Below are 19,241 nucleotides of genomic sequence, written 5' to 3'. Positions count from 1 at the left end.
TTTAAGGAGTCCATTTGTATCATTTCACTTAGGAGAGTCATTTCAATGTTTATAAATTAAGAACACACACCTTAGAGCTACGGGCAGAAACAGCCTGTTTCACATATCAGTGTATCTGTTTTGACAAAGCCGTTGTGTTCTTACTGCCTTTATTGTGGTGGTACCTCCAGCGTGTCACTTGCAAAATCATGAGACTTGTGCACAAATGAAGGACTTTATGCACTCAAGACATGTGCTGCTTGGGAATCCACAGGGTTCTAGGTAAAATTCTAGAAATCTTTGCCTCCCCAGTTTCAATTTCCTGTAACACTAAGGTCCTCCAGGGCAGCTCCTCATGCCTTTTCCCTTTCCTTTCAGACAATTCCTCCTCCCTTCAGGAAGATGAAGAAGGAGAAATGGAGGCTATGAGTTGGGCAGGCAGTCCAGCCATGAATGGGCATCCTGCCGCTCCACCAGTGACTACAGCACGTTTCCCCAGCTGGGTCACTTTTGAAGACAATGAAGTCGGCTGCCCTTCGCTTCCAGTCCCCTCTCCAAAGAAGCCAAATACCCCATCTGTTGCAACTGCCATCCCAGATGCACCTTTCAACTCAACTGGGTCATTTAAGAGGGACCGTCCCAAGAGCACGTTGATGAACTTATCCAAAGTTCAAAAGCTAGACATTTCTTCCTTGAACCATCCACCTTCTGTAATTGAGGCCCCACCCTGGAGGGCCACCAATCCTTTCCTGAATGAGACTCTGCAGGACATACAGCCCTCGCCTATCAACCCGTTCAGTGCTTTCTTTGAAGAGCAGGAACGGCGCTCCCAAAACAGTTCCATCTCCAGTACCACGGGCAAAAGCCAAAGAGATTCTCTGATTGTCGTCTACCAGGACGCCATCAGCTTTGATGATTCAGGGAACAGCCAACCGCACTCCCACCCTGACGCTATCGAAAAGCTCAAACAACTCCAAATCGACGATCCTGATCCGGTTGACAACACAGCCTTGCCCGACGACGACCCCACGGCCTCGGTTGAACTGAATGCTCCCTCACCTGCCTCAGCGCTCTCTCAACCCAGGGATGGATGGCCAATGATGCTGCGAATCCCCGAGAAGAAAAACATCATGTCCTCTAGGCACTGGGGACCAATCTACATCAAGCTGACGGACAGCGGTTACCTGCAGCTCTATTACGAGCAAGGCCTAGAAAAGCCGTTCCGGGAATTCAAGCTGGAGATCTGCCACGAGGTGTCGGAACCCCGCCTCCAAAACTATGACGAGAACGGGAGGATCCACAGCTTGAGGATAGACCGGGTCATTTACAAGGAGAAGAAGAAATACCAGCCCAAACCTGCGGTGGCCCACGCAGCGGAACGGGAACAGGTAATTAAGCTGGGCACCACCAACTACAACGACTTCCTGAGCTTCATCCGTGCGGTTCAGGATCGTCTCATGGATTTGCCAGTGCTGTCAATGGACCTGAGCACGGTTGGCTTAAACTACCTCGAAGAGGAGATTACGGTGGACGTCAGAGATGAGTTCTCTGGCACAGTAAGCAAAGGAGACAACCAGATTCTGCAGCACCATGTTTTGACACGGATCCACATACTGAGTTTCCTCTCTGGGCTCGCCGAGTGCCGCTTGGGCCTCAATGACATCCTTATCAAAGGGAACGAAATCGTCTCCCGGCAGGACATCATGCCCACCACCACTACAAAGTGGATCAAGCTCCACGAATGCCGCTTCCACGGGTGCGTGGACGAGGACGTGTTTAACAGTTCCCGGGTTATTCTGTTCAACCCTTTGGATGCGTGCAGGTTTGAGCTGATGAGGTTTAGGACAGTATTTGCTGAGAAGACCTTGCCCTTCACACTCAGGACAGCGGCGAGCATTAACGGGGCAGAAGTGGAGGTGCAGAGCTGGCTGAGGATGTCTCCCGGCTTCTCTTCTAACCGTGACCCTCTCACTCAGGTCCCCTGTGAGAACGTAATGGTCCGCTACCCAGTGCCCAGTGAGTGGGTGAAAAACTTCCGCAGGGAAAGCGTTCTAGGGGAAAAGTCTTTGAAAGCCAAAGTGAACCGGGGGGCAAGCTTTGGCTCTGCTGGTGTCTCTGGCTCTGAGCCCGTCATGAGAGTAACTCTAGGAACGGCCAAGTATGAGCACGCCTTCAACTCCATTGTGTGGAGGATAAACCGGCTGCCAGACAAGAACTCAGGTAGGTAGGGATTCTCGTCTCTGGATACAACCACTGAGCTTGCTTAAGAGGTGGGGTCAGCCTTCTATAGCCTCATAGGCCTGTGTGTAACATTTGGTTATGTTGTATGGTGGAAGTGGTGGTGATAGGGAGAAGAGAAACAGAGACTAGAAAAGTCCTTATATAGTAATAACCAAGATGACCTAGTATATGTCATCTGTTCCCGGCCTTACCGTTCTTCCATAGTGTATTCATTATACTCCTCAGCTGAGTAGCTAAATAGTTGTCCAGAGCAGCTTCTGAATTGTGTGTGTGCACGCACATATGTGTAGAGGCTGGAGACTATCATCAGATGTCATTCCTAGGGCCACCCTGGCCACCCAGTTTGGGAGAAAGATTCTGTCATTGGCCTGGAACTCAGTTTGCCAGTTCACCTCGATTGGCTGCCCAGTGATCTGCCTGTCTTTGTTCCCCTCCTGGTGATTTGCGTGTTTTGTTATTTTAATTGTCTTACTATTTTATATATGGGCTTTGGGGCTGAGTGTATGCCTGTGTACCATGTGCATGCATTGCCTGCAGAGGCCAGAAGAAGGTTTCAGATCCCATGGAACTGAAATTACAGAAGCTTGTGACTCACCATGCAAGTGGTAGGGATAAAATCCAGGTTCTCTGCAAGAGCAGCCAGTGCATTCAGCCTCTGAGCCATGTCTCCAGCCCATCCATCCCCAGCACTGGGATTATCTGCAGGCACCACCACACCTGGCTCTTTTACCTGACATCACATCCAGGTCCCTGTGTAAGCAGTTTACTTCTTTAACCATCAATCAACAAGGTCTGTTGAAGTTTTGTTCTTCTGGAACTCATTAAAGTATTAGCTAAGGTACTTGAGGCAGTTCATTCCCAGATCCCAGAATGTGTAGGTTCTGAACAGTAGTCTTTCTGACGATCCCCTTAATGAAGGTGAGAGAGCCAGTGTATATCCAGTCATATATACACAGTGTATGTGAGAACTGAGCCTTCTGCAACCAGCCACTGTCAGTCATAATATCTCTGGTACAGAGTTTGGTTTTGGGATTCATGATGGAAAAGAGATTAAATATCCAGGATATCAGGGTCCAAAGGGCTGAAGATAGAAAAGTAAAGAAAGCAGACAGAAAGTAAAGAAAGGAGTGTCTGATTTAAACAAACTTCCCAGCCTAGCTGTCCTGCTCACAGCCAGAGACTGTGCTACTTTGTCTGGGGGAGCCTGGAAGGCAGTTCCTAGCAAGACTTCTTGACTGACAAAACAAGGCAGCAGTAACAGCTTTATTTTTGGAGTATGTCAAAGTGACCTCAGTGGTCCACAAAAAGCCTGTGATCCCACAAGCCCTTAAACCACTTCTCTTGTCTGCAATAAACCATGCCCATCTGTTAAGGAGAGTAGATTAGCTAGTCAGAGAAAAAAGGAAAAAAAAAAAAAGCCCACTGGCTTGAAACTGCCACTGCTAAACTATTGCTGTGTGTTCAAGGTGTTCTGCTACAAGTGTAGAGTGCTTGCATTCTCATATCTTAAATGGAATTTGATGAGATAGCAAGAGACCAAGAAGTCTAATCAACTCCCGAGGCTACCCGGGGGAGTAGGCAAACACCCTGCATTCTGTGTCAGACACTGGGTGTGGCCATGCAAGCTGAAGAGACAATCAGACCTCTGTGCTGGAGGCTGGGGCGGCCACCCCCTGCTTCTACTCGGGTTTTAAAACAGTCTTCCACCCTGTGCCTCCTCTCTCCTTTCTCCCGTGCTCAGCACTGGGTTCCCCTGGTACTTACACTTGTCGCCTCAGCCACTGGGGTCCATCTCACTTGACAATGGAATTAAGAAGCCCTGAATTCTCCTGTGGCACAAAAGCCATGGGGAAGAGAGAACTGTGAAAGGACTGGGCTTTCAAGCTGGGACCTTTACATGAGAGACTAAGCTCTGATGGATGACATTACTCACCTGAAGTCACAAAAGCACATACAAGGGTCTCTTCTTGATACCACAGATCCTCTTTATAGATGAAGTCGGATAGATACACGCCTCAAATAATCTGCACCCTGGAAACAAAGATGTGTAGTTTCCCGATGTGTGCAAATAATCTCAAAGTGACTTAAAATACTCAACAGTGCCAGGTGGAGGATCTTAATTAGGACTGACCTTAAATGCACTGGGAGTAGAGGGTCTTTGGTGTGAGTAGTCAGGGAACCGAGAAAAGGTTAACCATCAGACATCAGAGAAGATAGCTCCAAAACAGCACTAGTCACAGAAACTAATAGTTGTCTCCTCGGCACAGCCACAGAGACATTTTTTTGTCATCATCTTTGGTCCTTGGGCAACTTGGCTGAAGTTGACAAGTGACCAGAGAAATCAAGATGGCAGATAGTGCCGGAGAGGATTATTGTCCTAAAGGAGAGAGAAGAAAGGCTTGTTAACCAGAAGAAACAGTCCATGGACAGAGGGCAAAAAGACCGCAAACAGATATACAGCACTGGACCATGCTTCCCACTGGATATGCTTCCCAGCAGAGAATGCTCAGGAGACTGAGGCCAAGTGACAGGCTGCTTGTGAATTACACTCATTATTACTTTACTAGAATCTTTGGGGGTTGAGGTGAACAAGACAGAATTTCACTGTGCAGCCCCAGTTGTCCTGGAACTCTGTAGCCCAGGCTGTCTTCGAACTCAGAGATCCCCATCTCAGCCTCTTAAGTGCTGGGATTAAAGATGTGCCAGCTGTTAATTTCTTACTGGGATTAAAGGAGTGCTACACCACTGCCTGGTCATGTCAATCTGAATTTTAATGCTAAATTTCATCAGGAAAGATCCATTAGCATATAGATGTGCTTTTTTTATAACCATGAATTGAACTATTTGAGTTTTAAAATGGTTTTGCCCCAACTGTCTACCACATTCACACAATAACTGAAGCTAGGAATCTAGGACAAGATTTAGCTTTCAGAGTTCTACTGAGTACGCTCTGAGACAATTAGAAAAGGAAGTCACCTTTTAAAGAGAGGAACCATTTCTCAATATTCCAGAAATGTCAAAGAAAGCTAATTAGAAAAAAAACAAATGTTCAGTTCCCTGCTGAGTTGAGAGGCCTTCCACACTGTAGTGAACTGACTCCATAGCAGCGTACCAAGTGTGTAGGACATGGTTTGGAGTCAGTGAGATCTGAATTCTGAGCGCCGCTGCTTAATGGTGGTGTGACCTCACGCAATTGACTTAACCCTGCCAGAGAAATCTAATTTTTCTCATTTATGAGATAGAGTTATTAGTACCTAGCTCACTCAGAACAAGTGTGAAGCACAGTTTTAGTAGCGATGACAAATGACAGTCTGTAATTAGTCTGTGGCACCCAAAACAATAGATTGAACAGATGTGTTTTCAGATACCATCAAGTTCTCTTTATTTTATATATGTATATATAAAATAAATTTTCGGTTCCTTTCCTAAAAGCCAGTGCAAATTTTTTGGTTAAATATCCTAGCCTTACTCTTTAGAAATAACCATTAAATTATGTTACATCTGTGAAAAACAAATACCTCACTCTGGAGTGATTTCCTTGGAGAGAGGGTGTGTGTCTCCTGATTCTCCGAGATTGAAAAATCCTGCCCAGAGCAATAAAGGAAATTGAAATTGTTGACTCGGAGAGGCAGGGAAGAGTTATACCATCAGTCAGAGCCACGCCACAGTTTATCTGCCGCTTCTCGTCTCCTCACTGTCGTCCTGCAACCTGGTCTCCATGGTTGGGGACCGTGAAATTATGACTCAGCAAAGGGGTAACAGTCCGAAATCCTGGCTCTAACACACTATGCTATGATCCATAATGCTTCACCCCCAGAACCCTCAGCCACCTTAAGGCAGTGGTTCGACAGATGCAATCATTGGTCCAGTGCACTGTGTCCGCCAGTTTCATGTGTGCCATCTATAAGTCTGTCATTTTCATACATCACCCACCCACAGAAACATGCCCGAGGCATCTCTGAAAATATAAAACGCTATTAGGAGAATCCATCTTGTAAAGGAAAGCAGTTTGCTCCAGGCGGCTGTCGCTGGTGTTTTATTAGGTGCCAAGTGCTAATCTAATCTCAGCTGCTCATTCGTCCACTCTCAAGCCTCTTTCTTAGTGTTTGCACTGAGTCCACACAGCCCTTGGACCTAAACAGTCATAAAAGCCTGTTTCTCACACTGTGGGTTTTTTTCTGTTTGCTTGTTTGTTTGTTTTCATTTTTACAAATAATGTTTAATCACCTTGGTATTTCTCTTTATTTATTTATCTTCTACTTTGTGTGCATTGGTGTTTTGGCCGGCATATGTGTCTGTGTGAAGGTGTCAGCTCCCCCGGAACTGGAGTTACAGTAATTGTGAACTGCCATGTGGGTGCTCAGAACTGAAACTAGGTCCCCTGGAAGAACAGCCATTGCTCTTAACCACTGAGCCATCTCTCCATCCTCCACAGACTGTGGGTTTTATGCTGGTATTCCAGGCCGTAGTTATCACGAGGCACTGGATGAAAGGGTCTGAGGCACAGAGCCTGCTGTCTGCCTGGGGAAACTCGTCATTGGACCCTCAGCAAGGCCACATGCAGAGCCTGCAGTCCTTCATTGTTATCAGCCCGGCTCTTTAGCCCCTTTTTCATTTCTTCCACAAAGAACTTAACCTCTGGATGCTTTTCTTCCGTTATAGCTTCTGGCCACCCACACTGTTTCTTTTGCCACCTTGAACTTGGCTCTGACCGGGAAGTGCCTTCCAGATTTGCCAATTATGTAAACGTCGAGTTCAGCATGCCCACGACTTCTGCCTCCAAAGCAGCTGTGAGATCCATCTCTGTGGAAGACAAGGCTGATGTCAGGAAGTGGGTCAATTATTCTGCACACTACAGCTACAAGGTAGCCTCAGGAGGGCTTCGGGCTGAGGTTCCCAAGTCCATTTGTTTGCCCCACCCCTCCCCCAATTCCTTCCAGCAAATGCTTCTTATAGCAAGGCGCTTTACATTCATAGCTGTGGATGAATCTGCTCTGAGTTTTATGAAATAATCTCTTGTGGGTAAGAGAGAGACTCTGAAAAATAAAATAAGGGGCTGATGAGAGTGTAATACCTAGCGTTATGAATAATAACACAAAGAACAGTGGGGGCCAAGCGAGACTTGTTCCTCATCTGTGACAAGATTCCTGTTTTGGAGTGATCTTGGAAATGTGTGTGTGGGGGGGGGGCAGGTAATGGGAACATGATAAGCTGAAGGAAATATTTCGTCTACAGGAGTTGTGTATCAGAACACAGCAGAGGCGCTGGGCTGTAAGAGTGCAAACCTAAAAGCCAAGCCCTTTCACAGTGGTAATGGGATTGAGACTGGGGGTATGGGGGAGGTCGGGGAGAAGGGGCGTGCAGTCAAAGCTGGAGAGCTGGTTTTCTTGGGCAAGACCAGGAGTGTTTGAAGACAGGCTCTCCCCCTGTAGGTCAGTCCAGCTTCAGTGCTCAAATTATAGGCAGATCACTGTAAAACCAGGGCTTACAACACATCAAAATGATACTGCCCTGCAGAGGTAGACACTTGGTAGATCAAGTTTCAAAGAGGGAAGAGAAAGGTATTGGCCAAAGATTTTGCAAAGTCGTTTGATCATTTCCTACGTGTAATGAGTCACACAGATGTATATAATTTAGTATTCCTTTAAATATTTTTCTAGTTGTATTATCTAAAACTGTTTAACTACCAGGAAGAACGAATGCCCCATCTTGTGGCCAGGGAAAAACTAGCAGGTCCCCACCACCATGGGGAAAGCTATCTTCAGTTGTTGCCTTCAAATGGAGAAGCTTACCTTCAGTACAGTACTGAGAAGCAGCCCAAGTTATGAGATTCCTGAGTGCAAAGGAGTCCTTTCCTAACTTACCAGAAGCTTTAGTTAGGGCCTCTTACTCTTTGAAAAGATTTTATTTATTTATTTATTAATTTATTGATTTATTTAACGTGTGTGAGTATTTTGTCTGTATGTATGTCTGTGTATCACATGCATGGAGTGACTGAGAAGATCCTGAGACTGGAGTCACAGACAGTGGTGTGCCACCATGCAGGTGCTGGGATTGAACCCAGGCCCTCCAGAAGAGCAGCCAGTGAATACTCTTAACCCCTGAGCCATCTCTCTAGCTTAAGCCATGTTACTTTCAAAGAACAACTTCTTTTTGTTTTTTTAAGATTTATTTACTTTATTTATATGAGTATACTGTAGCTGTCTTCAGACACACCAGAAGAGGGAGGGCATCAGATTCCATTACAGATGGCTATGAGTCACCATGTGATTGCTGGGAATTGAACTCAGGACCTGTGGGAGAGCAGTCTTAACTCTTAACTACTGAGCCATCTCTCCAGCCCAAAGAGCAATTTCTTGACAGTATTTTATAGGAGATAGAATGGAACAATAAATGTTCCAATACTTATTAGCTTAGAGACTTTTTTTTTTTGTTTTTTTTTGTTTGTTTGGTTGGTTGGTTGGTTTTTTTTGTTGTTGTTGTTGTTTTGTTTTTCCAGACAGGGTTTCTCTGTGTATCCCTGGCTATCCTAAAACTCACTCTGTAGACCAGGCTGGCCTCAGAAATCCGCCTGCCTCTGCCTCCCGAGCCCGTGCGCCACCACCACCAGGCCGACTTTTCTTTTTAAATGAAGGAATTGGAGGAGCGTAAGTGGTCAACAACAAAGGGATTAGCCATTCTATCAGTCACAACCGTTGTCAGTTGCCTATTGGAATCCCACACCATTGGATAAACTCAACTAGATCTTGCTCTTATCCCTCGAGCCTATGGAGTAGTGGAGGCAGGGACAGCGGATATATTCAGAGGAAACTCGGTCTCCCTCCCGAGTGGACAGCAAAGGTAATATTTGAGCAACTCTGAGAGACAAAGAATGAATTAAGAATTTTCCAGATGAACCATGAAGAAGAGGGGATGCCACACCTCCACGGGGATCCTGGAATACTCAGGACTAGGGGCCCCACTGTGGCAGCTGCCCAGAACATCCACAAAACTCCAGGCAATTCCAAGGGTCCACTGGAGTTTCATTTGGCTTGTTTGTATTGTGCTTCTCTCCCTTCCTCTCAGCCCTGATATTGTCTCCATCTTTTATTTTGGCAGGTGGAAATTGAACAAAAAAAGAGTTTGAAGCCAGACTTTGAGGGAGAGGACTTGGAAAACCCAAAGGAATGTGGGGTTCAGTGACAGTGCCCCCCACCCCAAGGAACTGAGAAATGCTAACTCACAACCAGGCATCTTCCGGAACAACTCAAGTTTAAGCCAACACCTGCTGTGGCTGCTCCATGTTGGGGGCAGCCTGCCTCTGTTTCCTGTGTGTCATTCTCTGTGGCCACAGGAAATGCTGAGGAAGCTGCCTTCAGTTGGCTCCTTGACACTGAGCGTACCTGAAGCACGGGCCCTCCTGGCTTCTGGAGTTTACTATCCATTGGGCCTCCTTGTCTCTTTTCTGCTTGTATCATGGCACTGTGTGTGCTCTGTGGTGACGATCAGAGACTCAAAAAGAACCTCCAGCATCAGTGTTGGCACAATTTGCCCCCAGGACTCACATGTCACTTGTAAGTTTCTGGAAAAAAAAAAGGCATTGGAAATGTATTAAGCATCCGTCTCTGTTGCTCCCTCTGTGAAAGTTCCAAAGAATTCCAAAGCCAGTTCTTTGGGCCTGCTTTTCCGGATGCCTCCATGTTGGCATTCTGCAGCAGAGGTTATCCAAATGTTTCCCTTCTGATTCTGGATTGTTCAAGATCAGAATACTCTTTCAACTTCTCTTCCATTTGCTATCTTAAATTATGGTGCACAATGGCAAAAGCCCTATCCGGTATTTTCAAATTTAGATTTTAGAGCTTAATTCTACAAATGGACTGAATTGGATTCACAGTCTGTTGGGAAAAAAACAAACAAACAAACGCCCTTATTTTTCTTCCTTTGAAGGAAAAGTGGCATTAAATGTAAGCTTATATTCAGTTTGGAAGACAGCTTCAATCATAAAATATGATTCTCACTGGTCACTTTTAACACATGGCTGTAATTCTATGTGTGTAGAAGAGACACCTGGAAGTTCTTTTTATACCTCATACACAATGACTGTTACACATCTCTTCCCTCAAAATTTAGAGTAAATTTAAGCTAAGACGATCTTTGTAAAAGCTGAGTTTGAATGAGCTTTAGCCCAAATTCCAAGGTTGGTAGTTACAGTATTGTGAAAGTTCAAAAGACACCAGGTGGTAATAGCGCACACCTTTAATCCCAGCACTTGGAAGGCAGAGGCAAGTGACTCTCTGAGTTCCAGGTCAGCCTGGCCTACAGAGTGAGTTCCAGGACAGCCAGGGCTGCAGAGAGAAATCCTGTCTTGAAAAACCAAAACCAAAATGAAACAAAAAGGCAGAAGGCTCCAGCGTATGCTGGGGAGAGCCAGTCTCCCAGTGTCATGAACATGAAACCATGATTCCAAGACTCAAGCTGCCTCCTTTTCCCTTCCGTGTTCCTACCCCGCCCCCTGCTTATTTTTACTCTGGTAAATTCTCTCATGAAGAAACAAGTGAGCGGACAGAATGCATATTTTATCAGACTTGGGGAATAAATGGAAAATACCTGCAGTTTGAGACTAAGTGATACAAGTTTTGTTTTTTTTTTCCAGCTCATATTTAGTGAGCTATGTACTGACTTAAGTAGAAATCACTGCAGTGTTTTGAACCATGTGTTTAATTCTCTAAGCATTAGATTGAAAAGAACAAGGTGCTTAGGCCTAGATGAGAAGACCTGTATTTTGAATTTTTCAAATTTTAGCACAGAGGGGTGTGTGTGTGTGTGTGTGTATGTGTGTTGATGAGAACTAGGGAGACTTGAGATTATAGCAGTCCATAAAGAAATGTTTTCTTGAGTTCAGTTTTGAACCAGGAATGGGTCACGGCTCTTCACAAAGCTAATGCCATCCATCTGTGGTGGTAGGTCTTTAACAGCTGGGCATGACGCATTGGCCAGCACATGCCTGAATGGAAGATTACATTCAAGTATAGCTAGGGGAGACATTAATAAGTTGACCGCATGCACAGGCAGGTGACCAGGGTTGTAAAGATCCTGGTTATGTAAGGATCAGGGGGGCAGCTCTCCTGCAGAACAGAGGGCATAGCTGGGAAAGGCGTGCAGGGAAGCTGGGAAACAAAGTCATGGCCAATAGCCAACTGAAGGTTTCTGCTGAGCTATAAAAATAGAGAGGAGTTAGCTTTGTTTTGCATAACCTCAAAGGCAAAAAGAAATGGGAACAGAAGAGAACTTTACAGATGACAGATGTTTGCTCAATATAAGAATCTTCTAGGAAGGAAGTATTCTAAACAAGAAAGGGTCAAGTAAAATTTCCTGCTGCAGCAAACACCCAAAGGCCACTTTTCCCAGGTCCGACAGAAGAGACTGTCATGTAAGATGACAGGAAAGATCTTTTTTAAACAGTCTTGATAGGAATGAGGCCGTCTACCTCCAGACAGTCTTTCCTCTGTGTTTGTTTGTTTGTTTGTTTGTTTGGTGCTGTTAGAGGGCGGTGGAGTTCTCAAGAAGAACTTGGTCAAAAAGCCCATGTCATGTCCACTGTAGGGCTAAAGGTCTTGAAAGTCTCAGATGACCAACGGCCTGGGGAGTTGGCAGGATGGGTGCCGGTCATCCCTGGCTTAGCAGCATGTCAGGGGCCCGCCTGGGCTGCTAACATGCACAACACCTGTGTTGTCTTGTCCCTGCCACCCCCTTGGTTTTCTTCCTGCCTTGGTGCTTTACCTGGACTTTTTAAGTATATACTACCCTCTTGGTTCCATCAAATTTGGCCCTCCTCTACTCTCCTTAAAGTCATTATGGATAATATGTAGGGAGTTGACATGTAGTTCGCGGCTTACTGATAACCTACCTAAAAAACGTAGTTAGGCAAATTGCTCTTTTGATTTTGCAGAATGTGCGCTTGCCACAGCGGTCCTTGATTTTTATTTTTCCGTGGTTACAAAAAAAAAAAACCCAAATCTGTGTTATCAATAACATAAAAATATGAAAAGTGGATTGGTTTTTACCAATACAATTAGAACATATTAGTTGTCACATAGTATCAAAAACTATTTTTGAGTCTAGGGCTTCTATTTCAACTTAACCGTGAAACAGGACACAAAAATAAATACTCATTCTAATATATCAGACAAGAGGTCTGGTTGTGTAGCTCAGTGGTAGAGAACTTGCCTAGCATGCACGAGGTCCTGGGTTCAACCCCCAGTGCCACAGAAACAACAGAAAGGAGTGGCAGATATTTAAAGGACAGATCCCTGAGGCCCCTCTTGTTGACATACATAGTACTAGGTATTCCTTAGGAAAACTTAGCCATTTCTTCCTTGCTCTCTGGACTGCCTTTTAGGCCTGCTTCCTCATCTACCCGAGCCCTCCCCATGTTTACTGTGAGGGCTTATTGTCACGAGTGTTCCTTAATTTAAAAGACTTCTTATTTGAAGTGAGACTAATCTCTGTGTAGAAACATAGTTGGAATCAGGAGTCTATATCCCTAGAAGCTCTGTTCCTGAGACGTGACACACGATGATGAGCAAGAGTCTATTTTATTCATTGTGATTCAAATGCCTGCGACAAGTATGAGCCACAGCAGGGCTCAGCCACTCTAAATACCTCTAAATCAAAGACACTCATTAAATCAATGGAAATTATTGACACTTTGACTCAGAGACTACTGATCCTCTGCTTCCAGCTAGCAAGCCGCATTTATTTTCTGGAAGACTTAAATAATGATTTTGCTCTGCTTTGATTCCTGCCTCCAGTGTCATCCAAGTGTCAGGATGGTGGCACTTAATGTGCTGCTGAGTCTGACCTACAGTGTCACTTATTCATATCAAGAAACACTTCTACTCTACACCGAGAGTTGCGGAGTCCCAGGTACTATTGACAGTTACACTATTGATGCAGTTTTATTGCTGCCAGTCAAAAAGACCTGTGAGCCTCTGCCTCGATCGAGACAGTGACTCGTGGAAGATGCCCTCACATCTGATGGAGTGTGCAGCCTGTCCTGCTGGGTCAGGTCTTTGTCCTCCCTTAACCACGGACCAATGCTGGGGCTCACAGGTAAAATCATGATTTTGAAGCTGATTTATATTTTTGTCATCAATTTAAGGGTAGAAAAACAAGAAAATGAGGGGTTTTTTTTCTGCCTTAAAAGTCTTAGGAATTAATTGCTATGAGTAGGAAGCACTACCATCCAACATACTTTGATAAATTCCCCTGGTAAAAAGGTGGTAAATTTATCTCTTGTACGAATGGTTGGCTCAAATTAATCCTAGCACGTCTGAAGTTGAGATTGTGATAAGATTAGACTGTGATAGAGAATCCAATCAGAATTAACAAACAACTAAGTAAAAATATACCATCTAGTAAATGAATCTTGTGTTAACACTTCACGACCACTACCATGACAGCATTTTATATAAAATTGGTCAGTATATTGCCTCTATGGTTCTGATGGATGTTTTCTAAACATGACCAGTGTGGCTTTGCCAATTCCTTACAAATCACCACATTTTAATTCTGCTCTTTGGAAATGAGATTGGCTTTAGATAGTCTCATTAGTGATTGTGTATTAAGGGGATTAAGAGTGAAGGAGATACAGGAGGGCAAATCTTAAGTGTAGGAACAAATGCATGTGTTAGTGATATCCTTATGGCTGCCTAACCAAAGGCATGGGAGTTTTCTATTTCTTCTAGTGTGCCTTAGCCGATTTGCTAATGAAAGTCCAGTCCTGTACTGTTAAAAGGGAGTTTGGGGGGAGCATGCATATATCAACTTGCAAATGCCAAGCCATAAAGATAGAAAATGTCAGTAGTACTATGTTCTGCAAAACCTGGAAAGGTGCAAATAAAAACTGGACATAATGAAAAGCTACTAAACAACAGACTAAAGAAAATATAACTTCAGTATGGAAGGAGTTGGAAAATATCCAGCATTGGACACCAAAATTTAATATAACCTGGACTGGAGGCTGTCTCTTAAAGTAAGAAGCTATAGGAAAGAAGGGGGCATCGCAGCGGCAGACAGCAGAGGTCTTCTGCTCTGCCAGGATTGCTCAAGTGCTGTTTAAGGTACTGCTAGCAGCCAGCTTCCCTGTGAGGGCCAAGAGACCTCACACTAAGATGTTGAAGATAGCTGTTAGTAGTCATGCTGTGACAGCTTCTGTGACTGTTTAAGGGAACATGGAGTCAGTTACTATTGCTGACTGACCTGTCTTAGTTTCCAGAGACAAGAGAGAGAGCACTGTGCTTTTTTTTCCTTCAGGTTGTCTGTTTTCCCAGCAATGGTTTTATGGGTTGTTTCACAAAATATCCTTTCCTGCCACGTTTTGTTGATATTCCGTGTCAATATGATTCTTACGTTCAAGAACCAAGAAGTTTAAAATAGGAAAGTGGAGGAGACCAGCAAGTTTATCTTTCTCCTGCTCAGCTCCCCTCCAATCCCCCTTCCCACTGCTCAGATGATGGAAATGAACAGAAGCCCCCAATCCTCTGGTCTGCTGCTGACTTCAGAATACCAGTTGAATATGAAGGTCAAATGGCAGTCTCCCAAGTGGATACTGAGGTGTGAATACCTCAATGAAGGTCCAACTCTCCAAGTTAAAGGTGTTGGGTTGTAGGATGCTGTATTGGTCTGGGATCTATAGAGATAGTCTTTCATGAGAAAGACCATAGGACAGAGGGGGAAACAGAAACTAATCTGGAGCCATCTGCAATTATAGCAAAGCCAAATGAGAAAAAAGGCCAGTTACTGTACATAAAAATGTACTTATTTTTTTTCTTAATAGCTTCTCTGTGTGGTGTGTTTGAATATGCTTTTAGTTTATTTGGGGGGGCTTACACTTACTCAGATAGACTAGATCAGTTCTAACTGGTCAGATGGAGTTCCTTCATCCTTTCCTGGTTCATTCCCATGTTCTGCCTCAAATGAAACCCCAGTTCTCACTGTGGACACTAGCCACACTGTGGCTAAAGCCTTAAGCACCACCATTGCTCATGCCCGTGTGCTTATAGGGAGGCTCAACAGCAACAGTCCTGTGAACACAGACGAACCCCTAGCTCCCAACAGCAGCCTGTTGGATTTAAGGGTCTCCAAGGATGCTGCATGAGTGCCACGAATCCCTCTCCCCTTCAGCCAGCATCTGTTTATCTTTTATGGTCACTTACCAACAGAAACTGGACAACCCTTTGCCATATTCAGAAGGTGAATCAGGATCAGTGTTTGAGACAGAGGATCATCCCTCCTCACCCTCCATTTGTGTAAGGTCCATATGAATTTCAGTGTGTCAGTGGTTGAACCTAGGAGCCAGTGGATGCCTTGACAGTTCTGAGGCTCGTATTTCCTGTCATTTGTCATTCATCCTCACTCAGTGTAACTTCTTGCACTATTGTGGCTCATTTTATGTAAAACCAGTTAACTTTAAAAAGAATGTGCCTATGTAATAAAGTCTACACACTGGCTCTTTCTGTAGTGGTGATGTTTTGTTTTAGATGTTTTGCTGAATAATCTGTAATATTTTGGGGGGGAGAGCTATGAAAAGGAAGTATTAATAAAAAATTTAAGCAAAGTGGCATTGCAGTGTTTAATGAATACAGCCTGATAAAGAGTGTCTGACATGGTCATGTATGTCTTTAATAAAAATAAATAAAAACTTAAAAAAAGAGTAGATGTTTACTAATGAGGTCCATTACCCAGGCAGTATGGTTTTGGGTCATAAGCTGACAAGTAATTAGCTTAAATTATTCTAGATGAATTTATCATTTATACAACTTAAGTCAGTTCTGAATACATTAATTATATTCCTTTTTTTTTGTCCTAAACGCTATGAGAAAATAAATGTAACACATAGAGTCCTCAAGGTTTTCTTGGACGTAAGTACGAAGAGGAGTCCATAAAGGATGAGTTTGTACACAAATCCTATTACCAGTGCTCAGCCAGTAATTAGTTGATAAATACTAATTGCTAATGTCAATATAACTCATTTGGAAAAAATCAGTGTAGGACTATGGGAAAGATTAAAAACAAAGAAAATGATGTCAGAGTTTGGTTTGAGTTTGTTTGTTTGTTTGTTTGAGTAAACAAAATATAAACAGACAAGCATTGCGCCTGGGTTAGTTCACATGGACCAAGGAAGGACATTTTATTACAAAACCCAAGCATGTACTGTGGAAGAGCTCAGACTAGTTCAGTGGCTCTTGCTGTCAAGAGATGTCTGTCCTGAACAGTACACAGAATCCCATTGTCTATTCCATAATAAATTGGGGCTAGGAAGTGGTGTCAAAAGAGTTAATAGCTAACTGGGAGCATAGCATTTTCTTAAGTTGGGGATTCTGGAAAGTTTTTCCCCCCACTATTCTCCCCTTCCTTTAATAAATTTGGAGACATAACTGTAGGTTCCACCTTTGTTACAGCTTTAGCCTGTAGGTCCTCCTTTCCCTAACTTCCCAGGATAAGCGTAGCTGGGACAGCATGCTTGCCGCTGTTCTGCAGAATTTGGGTAGGGGAATTGAGGATGAGAAAAAGTGACGAAGGTTAGAATGTCTTCAATGGGCTGAAGACAGATGCTCTAACTTCCTGACCTACTGGGGCTGTATAGGTAGACAGCTGTCTTCACAACTTGTCTCAGTTCTGGAAGCTGTGTTAGGCTTTCTATATCATCAGATAATGTTGGTCATTCTTGGATTTCTGACAGGGCTGAAAGACTACTTATAGTCTTATAGTCAACCTAGGAGAGAACAGATTTGAGAGAATGGTTTTCAGATGGCATACAATCTAAAGCCAGGACATAAGTCAGGTGTAGAATTTTAAGTTTTTTTTTTTTTAAGTTAGGATAGATGACAGTGTTCTATTTTATTGACAAAAATGATGGACTGAGTGCTAGGTCTATCTTGTACTTTATAAATTTCAAAATAATAGTAATAATAAAATGTCTTTGATGCCATTGGGCAGTTGTTCTAGAATTCTCTCAACCACTTGGTCACCTCTGAGTATCTTCTATTCCTCTCTGTTAGGGCAGCTTAATTCTCCAAACATAGCATTAGGAGTAAGAGAGAGGACTCAACAGTTGAGCGCTTGCTGCTCTTCCAGTGGACCTGAGTTTGGTTCACAGACACAAATCAAAACATCCTGTGACTGCAGCTCCGGAGGGACCAATATTCTTAGGCCTCTGTGGGTGTCTGCATTCTCGTTTACATGTACCACATAGAGACATAGGTAATGAGAGTTTTGGTTTCTGTAAAAACCCAGTTATGGTATGTGAATATCGTGTTGCTTTAATCCCAAGTATGGGATGAGAGGCTGCTTCACAGCAGGTGATTATGATTTGACTGGTGTACTACCAGGGACATGATCTTTGCCATCTGCTGACAGTTTAATTGTGAGAGAGCCCAGAGAGGGCCTGCTTGTGACAGCTGGTGCTACCCTTGCCTCTGCTGGTTGGTCCTGCAGCTGTATTTGTTATTGCAGGTTTGCCGGATATTCTGATGACCAAGATTGTACTTACCCCAGGAAACAAGGCATCCCTAATCAGCAGAAAGTAGTCTAAAAAGTTCTATACCCCCTTTACCTTCTAATCCTCTTTCTCTCCTACCTAGTGTTCGGGAATTGGAACAGAGATAGAGGTATAAGAACCCAATAAAATAGCCAAAAAAGATAAAATAAAAATAAACCAACAAACATATATACACATTTATTTTGTTGTTATTGTTGTTATTTTGTTTTTCCAAGTGGGGTTTCTCTGTATAAGAGAACCCTGGCTGTCCTGGAACTCACTTTGTAGACTAGGCTGCCCTCCAACTCACAGAGCCCTGCCTACCTCTGCCTCCTGAGTGCAAGGATTTAAGACATATTTACTACCATACATGGCCACATTTTTTTTTTATCTTTAAAAAACATAATATTGGGCTGGAGAGTTGGCTCAGCGGTTAAGAGCACTGACTGCTCTTCCAGAGGTCCCGAGTTCAAATCCCAGCAACCACATGGTGGCTCACAACCATCCATAGTGAGATTGGATCCCCTATTCTGGTGTGTCCAAAGACAGCTACAGTGTACTCATAATAAAATAAATAAATAAATCTTTAAAAAAATAATAAAAAATAAAAAAAAACATAATATTAAACCATATGTAGGGAATGCCTTTAATCCCATAACCCTAGCATTAGTAGTGACTTCAAGGACAGCCAGAGCTACATAGTGAGACCCTGTCTGGAAACAACAACAACAAAAAACCCCACAGTATTTTCAAACAATTCTGTACTGATTATACTTTGGTTCAAGCACCAGTACGAGGGATTGCAGTGTGTGTTCTCACTTACATAAGTAGTCACCTTTCTCTGACTCCAGGTTGGTGGATATAATAGACTTTAACAAAAGTTAGGAACTGATGCTATGGTGGCATGAATGAGAATGGCCCACATAGGCTCATATGTTTGAATGCTTGTTTCTGCAGTAGGTGGAACTGTTTGGGAAGGACTAAGAGGTGTGGCCTTGTTGGAGGAGGTATATTACTGGAAGTGGGCTTTGAGGTTTAAAAAACCCCACATCATTCCCAGTTAGCTCCCTCATTCTCTGACTTGTGGTTATTGTCTCAACCTATAAGCTCTCAGCTACTGCTCCAGTGCCATGCCTGCTGCCATGCTCCCACTATGACTGTCACAGTCTCACCCTCGGAAACTGTGCACAAGCCCTCAGATGCTTTCTTCTATAGGTTGCCTTGGTTGTGGTGTCTCTTCACAGTTACAGAAAAAGAAATAAGATGGATAGTGAAGATCTATAGATAACGGTCACTGACCACACCCTACAGAGGGAATTCCCAGTGAAACACTTTCTTTTTAAGCAAATCTACTTCTTAAATCCTCAAGCCACTCTCTGTCAATGAAGACTAAAAATTTAACATCCTGTCCCTGGTTGTCCTCAAACTCACAAAGATTCACCTGCCTCTGCCTTCCAAGTGCTAGGATTAAAGGTGTGTGACGCTGCCTCTCTGCTGGAAT

At 43.8% G+C, this 19,241-nt stretch overlaps 1 protein-coding gene across 2 annotated transcripts in view; it reads left to right on the top strand.

Annotated features, from left to right (window-relative positions):
• Positions 1 to 15,817, top strand: part of Ston2 (stonin 2) — a 140,830-nt gene extending 125,013 nt beyond the window's left edge. For both annotated transcript variants that reach the window (XM_028777266.1, XM_028777267.1), the window contains exons 5-7: positions 358 to 2,199; positions 6,883 to 7,085; positions 9,319 to 15,817. In XM_028777266.1, coding sequence (XP_028633099.1) covers positions 358 to 2,199; positions 6,883 to 7,085; positions 9,319 to 9,402 — 2,129 coding nt within the window. In that variant the 3' untranslated portion in view covers positions 9,403 to 15,817. The remainder of the gene's footprint in view (positions 1 to 357; positions 2,200 to 6,882; positions 7,086 to 9,318) is intronic.
• Positions 15,818 to 19,241: the final 3,424 nt, after the last annotated feature.

Source organism: Grammomys surdaster, unplaced genomic scaffold (genome assembly GCF_004785775.1).
Source record: "Grammomys surdaster isolate TR1022 unplaced genomic scaffold, NIH_TR_1.0 279, whole genome shotgun sequence".
In the NCBI taxonomy this organism is placed as follows: domain Eukaryota; kingdom Metazoa; phylum Chordata; class Mammalia; order Rodentia; family Muridae; genus Grammomys; species Grammomys surdaster.
The sequence above is the reverse complement of the archived record's forward strand: the minus strand, read 5'-3'. Positions and strand labels throughout refer to the sequence as shown.